The sequence below is a fragment of the Excalfactoria chinensis genome, chromosome 3, assembly GCF_039878825.1.
Source record: "Excalfactoria chinensis isolate bCotChi1 chromosome 3, bCotChi1.hap2, whole genome shotgun sequence".
In the NCBI taxonomy this organism is placed as follows: Eukaryota; Metazoa; Chordata; class Aves; order Galliformes; family Phasianidae; genus Excalfactoria; species Excalfactoria chinensis.
Window position 1 is genome coordinate 97,286,587 of NC_092827.1, and position 12,480 is coordinate 97,299,066.

General features: G+C 39.5%; 1 protein-coding gene across 8 annotated transcripts in view; it reads right to left on the minus strand.

Annotated features, from left to right (window-relative positions):
- WDPCP (WD repeat containing planar cell polarity effector) overlaps positions 1–12,480 on the minus strand; it is a 139,170-nt gene that overhangs the window by 32,682 nt on the left and 94,008 nt on the right. For all 8 annotated transcript variants that reach the window (XR_011903103.1, XM_072332476.1, XM_072332479.1 and 5 more), the window contains one exon: positions 3,547–3,610. Coding sequence is in view for 7 of the 8 variants with exons in the window: in XM_072332476.1 (XP_072188577.1) it covers positions 3,547–3,610 (64 nt within the window). In the remaining variant the exon portion in view is untranslated. The remainder of the gene's footprint in view (positions 1–3,546; positions 3,611–12,480) is intronic.

A 12,480-nucleotide genomic window follows, 5' to 3' on the forward strand; every position in this document is an offset into this window, starting at 1 on the left:
TCCCACCTCTAAACAAACTTCAGAAAGAAAAGATTATTTTTTGTATAAAAACAGCGAGCTAGACTATTTTAGATAATATTTAAGTGCTTCTCATTCAAATTGGCCACCAAAGCAAAGTCTTCTAAGAGTTTATAAATCTCTGAGCAGGATAAGACCAGGAAATAAATAAAAAATGAAGGAAAACCTCTAGATTACAGGTTGCCTTAAAGGACGGGGAAACTTAAAGAATTAATTAGCTGAATATTTGCTATAGATTTTTTTCACGCCGTTATCTAAGAATTTATCACGTTAAATATCACGTCTCCCTCCAAAAACAACAGTGACAATTTTCAGGCTCTTATCAGGAGTTTGCTGAAAGGGCTGTGTTTTATCATTGAACAGTCTGATTACTTTTTGGACACTTCCCTTTTTTACCCTCCTCTTTGTGACTCACAGAGCTGGCCCTGGGTGAGCAGAAGTCATTTGAAACACCGATGCGCATTTGTCTATGGGATATTTCTGGGCAACATTCCAACACGTCTTCGAAACACGCGCTTTCCTCATCAGCGCATTGCCCAAGATCTGACACTTTTATTAAAGTGTCTTTTCCTTGCATTTTTGCTACCTTTGGTACGTGCGATGGCCTTTTGAATTTTCAGCAGCTGAGAGCTGGAGCATACTACAAAAGGATTTAAAGCTAACGACCCCTGCACTGCTTGATCTTTTCTGTCACAGATTGGATCAGTCGCTGTCCAATAAATGTAGCTGTTGTTCATGATATTATGTCCTTTTCGGTTTTATTTTTTTATTGAACTTTGTAGGAGATGATAATAATTGATGGACTCAGATGTGACGTGAGGGTAAAGCTTACGGGGAGACGCAGCAGTGCCCGTGTGCCTTGTTTTGGCATCATACTAGTGACGCTAGAGCAAGAAGGCTAAGTTGTATGCTTTTCTTGTTTCTTTTTCATTTTTATGAAAGAAATCACCCCTAAGGTAGCAGCACTCCCTTAAACTTCTTTGCATTCTCAAAGGAGTCAGGAAGGCTGCAGAGCTCTGTTTTGTGAAAACAAATTTGGCTCAGAATAAACTCTCCAAGATACAGGATGTTTCTTTGCAAGTCACAGAAGACAGCCGTGCAACGTGGACCCACCCCAGTTCTCCGCTATACGGAATCATAGAATCACAAGGTTGGAAAGGACCCACAAGATCATCTAGTCCAACCATCCTCCCATCACCATTACTACCACTAAGCCACAATTTAGTAGCTCTCTATCCTATTCTGTTTCCCTTCAATCAATAATTTTCTTTTTCTTTTTGCTTATGCCATCAGATATCCTCCTTAGTCTACTACCTCTTCTTGAAATCCCATAATATTAACAAGAAATAAGCTGGTGTCACTCTTAGAGCCTGTGGAGGTTTTACAAATGGATTTGGTAGGCCTGTCGAGCAGCAGTACAAGTAATTGACCTATATATTACTTATTCATACCACATGTCATTGCAAATGCTTTAAATATAGGTAAACTCAAGTTGTATGCTGTTAATTGCATGTTGACCTATATAAACAATATATACAAATTGTTAAGCAGACGTTTGTGCTAAGCACAAACCTTGCTTAGCAGTAGTGTTCTTACACTAGTACTTAGAAGGTCTGTAAGTTTTTATGGAGCGGGTTACTTAATTTTTACATAGTATTTAGTGGAATAAAGCCCAATTCCCCAGAAATTTCCGTAGCACAAATCAGTACTTTTCAAAACAATGCACATTTAACCTTCCTGCATCCTGTACTCAGAAGTCCTGCAGCAGTGCCTTTGTTAGCTAACAAAGTCTGTTCATTAGTACCTCACTTAGGTGACAAATTAGTGAAAGGACATTTTTCCCCAGAGGAGGGAAAGAGGTGACAGAGGGTTTGGAGAGGCAGGCGTGTGTGCTGCTGCTTGCATAACCTCCAGGAAACTATGAGGAACCTCAAAGGTAACGCGAGGAGAACACAAACAGTGCAGAACTGGTTTGGATCTTGCTGTCATGTAACCTGGGAGGAACTACATGGGCAACTATATTAATGTTTAAGGGCACTGGTGAGATGGGTTGGGGAGACGTGCCTGTGCAGCCATGTGTTGCTGTCCCCCTCCCATGTTAGCACCTTTGCCCCCACCTCCTGACTCAACGTTGGTGTCTCCTTGGTGCTGCCATCAGTGGAGGAAAGGCAAGAAGAAGGATTGTGTAGGAAATGTCCTCAGCCCAAATGAGAGGGCCCCTGAGACAGCAGGCCAAGAGCTGGGCCAAATGACATTTACACATGGCTGAAGGGCTCACCTCAACTGGGGATAAAATCGGCATTGAAAAACTTAACAGTTAATCAAGCAAAATGAAAAGAGGGAAGAGAAAGGCAGAGCTAAAAGGAGGAAAAATCAAGGCGGGTATACATAAAACACGTAATGAATTTCCTAAATGCCTGACACTTCCATCACAGTCTTTTGATGCATACTTAGAAAAGTTTATCGCAATACTCACATCTTTCTAATTAGATGGAACAAGCCAGATGATTAGAGCCGTGAAAAAAACATCAAAAGGTTCACACAACTTTTTATATAATTAGAAGGGAATTTTCATAACCCATAAAAGTAGGATTTAATTGTGTAATTTAACATACAATTTAAATATCAAGATCAAACTAGCAGGGCAAGTGACTTAATGGGATAAATGATATTAACATCTAGTGTCAAAGCTTAATTTAAACAACAGAATGTCTTCATTATGCAAAAGAGTCAAGCAAAGGAATCGTTCAAAGGGCCCTTTTTTTTTTCTTTTTTTTTTTCTTTTTTTTTTTAAACAAAGCCCATTCCCATTGTTTCTTTGAAAACAATGAAATCAGCTGTGGAGCAGCAACATGCTGAGAGACTGGGAAAGCATGACTGGCTTTGTCCATCTGACCTCGCTGTGACATTGTGGTGCAAGATCTTATAAAACAAGAGCCTCCTGCAGAGCTCACACAGACCTTTTAAGAGCTGGTTAATTTTACTTTTGTAGCTAATTAAATGGGAGGGGGCAGAGAGTGCATGAAATGTAAAAACCCTTGGGTTGATGCTGCTGAGCTTTGTTGTTTTAAAAGTACCTGTAGGAGCGTTCATAATTTGGCACTTTTCACAAAACCCTAAGAGACAAACTGAGAGCATTCAGGATCCCCAGGATATGGTCAGCTCTTGTGTCCAAAGCTCAGCAGTTGTACGTCTTAAAGGAACGGATTAGAAACGTATAAGCTTATTAGAGTGAAAGATGACATTCACACACATCAGGACAGATGAAGAAGGTGAAAGTTCAAAAACATAAACATTAATTCCTAGAAAATAAAGAGTAGCCTTTAGGCCACGCTAGGGAAAATGTCAATGATTCTAAAGACACTCGATTCCCATTGACAAGTTTTGAGATGGCAAGGGGCAAGCCAGGTAGAATAACTCTGTCTTCAGTATGTGTCTAAGGCTGCAAATGACACGAATTCTTTTTAACGTGCAAAAAGCTGACAACTAACATCTTGACAACAGCCTCTGTCTCCAGAGATGACTCACCATAAAGAGGTCCCGAGCGCCTATGTCAACAGCTAGTAGAAATGCTTTTTCAAATCTCTGATACCTGCAAGAAAAAGGAAATACGTCACTTGCTGAGGACAATGTAAGACCTGCATCAAATTTTTTTAATGAGCAGACAAGTCTTTCGATCCTCCTCAAAAACACTGCCAAAGCTTCACTGAGTAAATAGGACTGCAGAACAGTAAGGCAGGACAGTGACTGCCCTTAACTCCCTTCAGGAAGTGTCGTGTTCAGTCTTCAGTCCCATCAGATCTAGTTGAATCTGAAGGATCAGAAGGTCCTGTAGATTAATTAATTAATCCTCAAAAAGATTCCATCAATTACATAGATAAATGATAGCCCCAGTAACTGCGGTAGGAAACTCGAACTCCTCTACAGAAAAAGCTAACCCCAAGGACTTCAGAAGGCTCTGTCTCCAGAGATGACAATCTTCTGCAAGGATGCAATGCAATCCTTTGCAAGGACCTCTGAAGCCAGGCCAGGAGTCTTCTTTGTAGAAGACTGCTTTGGGTTTTGTCATTACGGACTGCCTCAGTGCAGCTATGTGAAGATGATCATCCACTCAAGTCACTCTGAACCGTCATGAATCCCCAGAGACTGCTTTTCCAGTGTGGTGGAGGGGGTGACACTTCTTTGCCCCTAACTCCCCCAGCACTGGCACAGTCTGCCTCAAGTCCTGAGAGGCTTTTGAAGATCTAGTGAAGCAGGCTGCGTCAGTGAGGGAAAACAAGGAATGGAAGAAGAGAACAACACACCAAGATTACCTGTCAACAAGCTCTAGAAGACACCACCTTAGAATCTCCTAGAGATGCAGCAGAGTAGGAAAGAAACAGCCTGGATGCTTCCCCATGTTACCATTAACCCAGGAGAGCTTTATCACATCATACAGAGACCACCATTTTGATGGTCAAAGGCTCACTGAACAGCAGCTCCTTCTGTTGGTAAGGACATGGACTGCTACCTCCTTCCTACCCACAGGCCACACTCCACCTCCTGGCAATTACAGCAAATACCTACATGGGATGGAAATGCAGTTGAAGGTTGTGCACATCCCCTTATAAGAAATATTTAGGATATTGACTAAAGCAGGAGAAAAAAAGCTATTAATTGGGTGCTTTCTGAGAATACATATAACACTGCATTGAGCTAATAGCTCTCTTATACTAGATGTAGATAACCACTATGCAACCATCACTCAGCACCATGAGAAAGTGATTCTGTTTGTACACATTTTCTGCTACTGCATGTTTTAAACTGATTAAAAATCCTACAGAAACAGATGTGGTGAGATTATTTTCAATTTGGGAAACCACAAAACTCCCCTCTCTTATTTAGAGTTGTGAAGCAAACGATACCATGCAGAATGAATTCTCTGTTTTCCTGTTAGTGGCATTTTTTTCTCTTTTCACCTGTTCCCAGTTCCATAAATTAATCAGTTGCTGATGCTTAAAGTCTGGGAAGAAGACAGCTTCTTTATTGCAATGGGGTATTCCACTATAATTTTTCAAGATGCAGTTTGTGTTCTCCCAATGCATGCAGTCAGACAGCACCACACAGATGTCAGTATGTGTAGAATTCTGCACATTGAAGGTATCTTAGCAAACACTGTATCTCTTCCTAAGACCATCTCTGTAGTTCTTTCCCCTTTCCCCAGGTAGGTGAAGATGTACCCTATTATGTCCCATACTGAATTCCTGCTTCTGGCTGAAGCCTAAGTGACTCCCTACCTCTCTCTTGCTACAGCCTTATTGCTCTCCCCTCTTTCACTACACACTTGGAATGATTCAGCAGACGGCAAGATAGAGCTATTGAGGACTTCTCTGCAAGGAATAACATTTGGAATACGGAGGTATAATATTTTAGCTTAAGTAGAAAAGGAGATCTGGAGTGAGAAGCCCTGCCCTCCCCAGAGCTAATCTCTGTGCTGTGTCTTCCAAGCACTAATCTGCAGCCCTCCTCACTGAACCTGTTTAAGGGAGGGGAGGAGATGAAGCAACATTAACTTCCTGATCACCGGGGAAAGAACAGTGCCCATTGTCCTACCATGCACATCTATTACCTCTGAAGTTTTTCAGCGAGCTTTCTATGAAGGATTTTCCAGTAAAATGCACTGTGTTGTAATGATGCTTCTAAAGCTTTGCTTTAATTAAGATAATTGAGTACATGTTAAAATACGTGTATCTTAAATAGCTATCACGTTTATCTTCTTCTGGCACATTCTTCTTTTCAATTATGAGTTAAACCCACATTCTTGGTACTTAGAGGCAAAACTGGAAACCAAACAGAAACAGGCTATACGACCAGCTAAAAAAAAAAGGTCAGCATCATAATTCTGTCTTTCCAAAGGTAGAACCATGCAGCCTATTGGAATGACGTTCGCTTTAGCAAAGCAAAAATGCTTGCAGCTAAAAAATGTAAAGTAACTCTTCCTTTTGATTGTCCTGCAGAACAGAGTCATGGACCGAAAGCTGTCAGTTCTTTGCTGTTTCACAAAGAATTCAACATTTCTTTTTTTCCTTTAATCAACATACACACTTCGGTCTCATTATGGCCCCTATTCATAAAACTGTGAAGTTAGCTTGTTATTTTCAGAGCTGTACTGAGGGGAAGAAGGGAAAAAAGGGCTGCCCAAGAAAGAAATGCTCTTCACTAACCAAGAGAGCTGGAAATAACAATCACAGACACTTCATAAATTAATAGACACAGAATTGCTTTAAAATACGGTGGAGGTTTCAAACAAGGGTGAAGAGTTTGCATTACTTAGGCAAACCGTACTAAATCAGTCAAGAATGTCCAGGTTTTTTTTAAGCTATCCTTACTAGAAAACACTTGTTATTTCGAATCTTTTTTCATGGGAGTTGTGTTGTTCTTATTCTACAGGAACAATTACAGAGAGTCCTGCCCAGCAGGAGAGAGATCTCAAGCTAATAACACCTCTTTTAAAGGCATGCTTTGTCGTGAGAAGCCTTGTTGCCATTGCTAGCACACTTTCTAACACTTTATCATCTCCTCAAACCAAAAATTCCCACATCAAAATACCTTCCCTTTTGTTCCTGTGCTGCAATTCCACAGCAAAATATTTGCTTTCTGAAATGGCATCTATAGGATGCTGGTCCTGAAGTGCATGTCTTCCCCCCTTTCCTCCGCCTCGTTACTTAGCGCTTACTTCACAATAACTCCAGCGACCAAGACTTATGTGTCCCTTGAAAAAGAGAGATAAGGAAATCTGCCTGCGAATCATGAAGTTCAGCCACTTGTTTGGTCACAGCGAGAGCCAACAGGAATCTGACCTTCAAGATTAAAACCCACAAACTGAGATTAAATATACGGGTCAGAAAGGAAAATACCTCTCTGCGAGCTGTTTAACACATATAATATGAAATCTAAATTCCTCTAAGGTAAAGCAATACTGTTATTACACACTCTTAGGTGACCTTTCTCCCTATTCTGAAAAACTTCCAGAAAGATAGTTGTTAGTGCATCTGTTTTATGGGCAAAGAAGCAAAGGGTAATGGGAGTTATATGACAAGAATCACAAGGGCTGAGAATGGTGAGGACAGAGAAGAACCCAGACCTCCCACGGCAGAGTGGCTACGTGCACCCTGTCTATGTGCATTCTGAGAACGTGACTGAACTGAAAAGATGCCAGGAAAGCCACAGATATTTGTTTTCTCTTTAAATAAGACATTTAAATATTAAGTTCTGCAAATATCTCAAAAGCAGAATTTTGCCATTTGCATTCCACACCAATGGAACTGGATGGGAGCACTTAGAGACAAGTTTTCCAGGCTGAAGGTGATCAACTTAAAAATATTTATCCATAATGTACATAATAAGAAGTCTGGGAATGAGGATAAAAAAAAGAAAAGGAAGAGGAAGGGAAGAGAGAGAGCTCATGCAAGCAAGAGAGAAATGTAGTGCAGGAAAGATGGAAACATTTCTTTAGGGACTAGTTACAACCAACAAGCCTTCTTAGACATGCCCATCGACCATGTAAGCATATTCCATGTGCTGGGCTGATAAAGGAGGGTTGCAGCTGTTTTTTTCCTTGTCTTCAATAAGGGTACACAACATTTAGAAAATAATCTGCAGGGGAAGAGCTGTGGCACAAATAACATTTATAAGGCAATCCTTTTTAATGGAAGAAATTTCAGAGTCCTCCTCATCTCGCAGTCCAATCAAGGGTGATATGCATTCAAAAAGTGAATATTAAATATGCACAGAGCAAACAGAACAGGGAAAAAAATGAATATTGAAATAATTTACATGCAATCAAACTACACTGAAATTAAGTTTTAATTGTTCAGTATTCTGTGATGCATATGCAGATTTTAAAGTATTCAGAATATCAATCAAGTGTTTACTTACATCAATCAATTGTATTTAAGCATACAAAACAGATGATGAAAATATGTTCAATCAGCTACAGCTCCCAACATTTACTGCAGGGTTTACGTGATCACTTTTAATTCAGTTATTTCATTTAATATTTCAATTTAATAGCTCATTCTTTCATTCAATTTCTAGGCATCCTGCCCATTTCTTAAACACAATAATAATAATTATTCATAAAAGGAGCCGTTTCCCATAAGTTCTCATATCAGCAATTTTTGGAACAGAAATGGTTTTCGTGCTTTTTTTTTCTCTCTCTCTCAAAAAAATGCTATCATCTGATTATTATTTTTTTTCCCTTTTAAATTAGACAATATTAAAATAAAGAACAACGTCTGTAAAATGACTCTGAACTCTGTTCAGCGGAATTCTGAGCCAGAATAATTAGATTATCTGGTTAAAGAATGTAAAAAAGTGTGTGGCTAGGTTGCTAAGTGGTTGATTTTAAATGGGAACGGCGTGGTTTTCAACCAACTAACTCTTGGACATAAAGCTGACTTAGACTTGTAGCCGCATTACAGAATACAGCTTAAACACCTTCAGGTATAAATGCTGTAACTTCATCTGTCCCCACTAGGACAGCCCTGAAATTCTATTGACCTCCAAGGAAATATTTTGAAGTCAAGTTTCAGTAAACTGGGTCTGAAGGCTTGGACTCCCATGCAATGTTTCATCTATAAAATAAGTATCAGTCACAGACATCATATTTTATAGGAAATGTTGTAATATTGACACTCTGTAGCAGAAACGTTGAGTCACAGCCTGAAACAGTGATTGAGCAACTGGTGGGAAGGCAGAGCCAACCCGGGGGGACTCAGATATATACTGCAATACATCTGGGTGACCAGGAGGAGTGGAGCCAGGATCCACCCCTTCCCAGACCTCATTTAAGGGTTGGCAGAGGCAGCAAGGGCATCTTGCTGGAGATCCCTGCATACCTGATGCCTTCTGAAAGTAAATAGCTTTTTTCCCCTTTGTATCTGCATCCACAGCTGCTGTATTTGAACTTATCCTCACTTGCTACAGCCTGGGACTCTGCTACCCCACTGTGATTGCTGTTTTCCATCATATTATGGTGTCACACACTCTACTTAGGGTTCCTGTAGCAAAATGGATACATTAAGATCTTACATTTCACTAAAACAACAAACACAATACGCTTAAGTAAAGACAACAAAAACTGGTTTGATTTTACCCACGAGAGTTCAGTTGAATACCCAGTTTTAAGTTAGATAGTTGCAGAGAACTGAAGGTAGGCCAAAGACCATGAATACTCCAAAGAATCTTCTTCTCTGCCATCAAGCTGAATTTGCGCTTCAAACTCTGTGGTTCAGTGGACTCAGCTTAATAATTTTTGAATGTACTTGATTCAAAATGTGCTTGAATATTTGTTTGGATGATGCGCTATCCCAGTACAACTGATTACCTTTGACAAATATAAATTCACTAATGGATATCAATGAAATGCAAATAGGTTATTACTTCTTCCTGTTTGGCACCACAGCATGTGCAGAGGCATAACGAAAGCTTGACTAGAAACTGAAACTCTGACTGCTGTTTTTTAAAAGAAGATATTCTGTGAGCAGAAAACACTTCTTTTAATTAGTTTCCTACAGCTCCTTCTCACAAGGCTCAGCATAGTAACTACGCTCCTAGCTAAAATGTGCTCCAGACAAGACAGTGCCCTTCCCCAGCAGGGTATTCTCAGCTTCCATCCAGCAATGGCTGGCGCAAGAATCAATGCAGACTGTGTTTGGTGTGAAGTAGTGCATTTGCTGAATGGCAGAGCATAATTGCTGAACTTCTGCCCATTCTTTTGGGATGGCGATAATTACTGGGACATTATTTACCCCTGATTGATTGCTGATTTTTCTCAAAACTGTCAGGCTCAACTAAACTCGAGGTTTAGTTGAGATTCTTGAAGTCAGTAGGGAACTGATGGAAGAATCAGGAGATGGACTGGCTATTTATGACCTCTGAGATGCTAGCATTGTTTTGATCAACTCACACCATTACGCTTCTAAGTTTTTTTTAGGTTATGAGCTTTTTGAATAGGACACATGCTTTGGACTGGGGCTCACAACCTTGCTGCCTTTTACGATAATCTACCACCAATGACAAGAAAGTGCTGCAGAGCACACCAAGAGGGCCATGGAGAAACAGCCACCAGTTTTACATGTATGTGAGTCAAGGGCATAATCTTCTAAACTGTACTCTGTATATTGAAGCACTACAGGTTGTCCAGGTATAATCTATACATCTCTTTATGCCCAAATTTAGTGGAGCATTAACATATGGTTTATGACCTATAATTTTCTACTGGTCCTAGATATGGACATGCTAGGATTTGGGGCCTGAGCCTTTAAAGGTCCTACATGAATGTTCCTCAAGTAAAAGTTCCTGAATAACTGAGCAAATTTCAAGTAAGCATAGATACCTGAAGCCACTCCAAAACCTCTGCTACTGGAGCTATACTGTCAAATTGGGTACCTGCCAACATAAGGAAGTACACGTATAACTTTATAGATTGTTGGGCGTAGAACCAAATGCCCTTCACATCAAAGGGTACCCTCCAGTATGGAGTAAAGAAATAAACAAACAAACCAAATTAAAAAATAAAAAAAAATAAAAAAATTGGAGGAAAGAGAAAGTTAATAAGGGGAGCCAGACAATGTGACTCCCTGGCCAGAGAAAGCCCTGGAGTGCTGTACCAGGCGGTGAATCTTGAAGACGTTCCCAGCCTGGAAAGAAGAAAAAGGATCTTACCCTGTGATTCCTACCTTGTAGAACTCAGGTCTAAGAAATCAGACGTGCTTGTGAGGAATAGTTGAGGTGATTCTGTTAAGCATACATGCTGCTTCTCAGAACAGACTTTGGGGCTCAAATTAAAGCTCTTCAGGCACTTTCAAGTCAGATTTTCAGGTGAAGTAAGGTAATTTTTGACTGAAGTAGTCTAGTAGAAAGGTAGCAGTTAACCTTTTACAATACATATTTAGTAAGAAGCAGTCTTGATGTATGAAATACTCTAGAAAAGCTAGTAGCTCTAGCTACAGAAGTGACATCATTTATTTTGGCCTTTGCTCAAGTAACTATAAAGGAGCACTGAAGGACAGTCCTATGTCTAAGCCAAAGAAATATTATTTAATAGATTATGATTCTATGAACATTTGTTGTACACTTCCCACTTGATGACAATCAGTCATGTTAGCCTGGGCTCCTGAGGAATGGGGTTATCATTCAAGAGGATGACTGTTCAGGAAACAGCAATGTTATACCATATGTAGAATAATTCCTTCCTATATGTCAAGTGGTCTAGGATTTTTATTACCAGTTGCTATTAATGTCTGAAGAACAACAAAATTTTTATTACTATAACTTAATATTATATAAATGGAAACTAGGATGGTTTCTTTCTTTTTAATCTGTATTCTATTCTTTTCTCTTCTTGCAATGTGTACTTCCTTTGAATTTCCCACACTCCGTATTTCCTATTTTCATATTCATTTTCCTTCAAGCAAAAATATTTTGTTGCCATAGCAATGTTTCCCTGTGTTACAATTACTTCACAGAAGGCTTCCTTCAGGTTTCTGTATGCTGTGAGTAACAAACACCACCTCCTTCTCACACCAAAACCCTCTGTTCCCCAACCCCTTACCACTCAGTAACTTCTCAACAGCCTGCCTTTATCTTTAAATACAGACACACTCCAGCATACTCTTTTAAAGTACTTTGGGCTAAAAACAGATGTTAATTAAAAACGCTGATAAGAGTCAATGACACCTGTTGTTTCACATTTATTTTGCTCAATCCCATCTGTTAAATTCTAGCCTTTACTGCATTAATTCTTGTTTTCCTTCTGTCCCAGCTTTATACCTCTTACTCTAGCAATCGTGTAAATTTAACAGCATGCCTGGAAAGTTGTATTTTATTGAGCAGACATATCAGCATGTCTACACACTAAAGACAGCTCTATAACAGAGGCCCAGTATCATTGCAATGGTTAAGGATGAGTTGCTGCGTCTATTATAAACCTCTATTGTATATGTGTGATATCTCTGCAATTTCAATCCACAGCAGATGGAAATTTGGTATTAAAGTTAGGAAGAACATATCCTTTTCCTCCTTGACTTTCCACTAGATACAGGGCCAATTCTCCCTTGTGCCTGATATTAGATAAGATGCATGCTTTTAGTGCTAAGAATTCTCAGAGAAAATATATTAGCTCAATATTTTCTAAAAACTGGCTGCCTAAGGATAAATACCTATTTATTAAGTCCTATTGCAGGACCAAACCTGTTCAGCTACAGCTCAGTTACAGCATACTTACATATTCTATTTAGGCTTGTCAATACCAATACTTATCTTATACTAAAATAATGCAGTGGGAACGTCTGTACAATTCCCACACAAAAGAACTCCAAATACAGAAAGAAGAGCCAGAAAATACATTTTCTAGAACCCTGTTGTGTGAATTTTGTCATAATTTTGGGGAGTAAATGGAAAACTAATGAGTATGTTCTG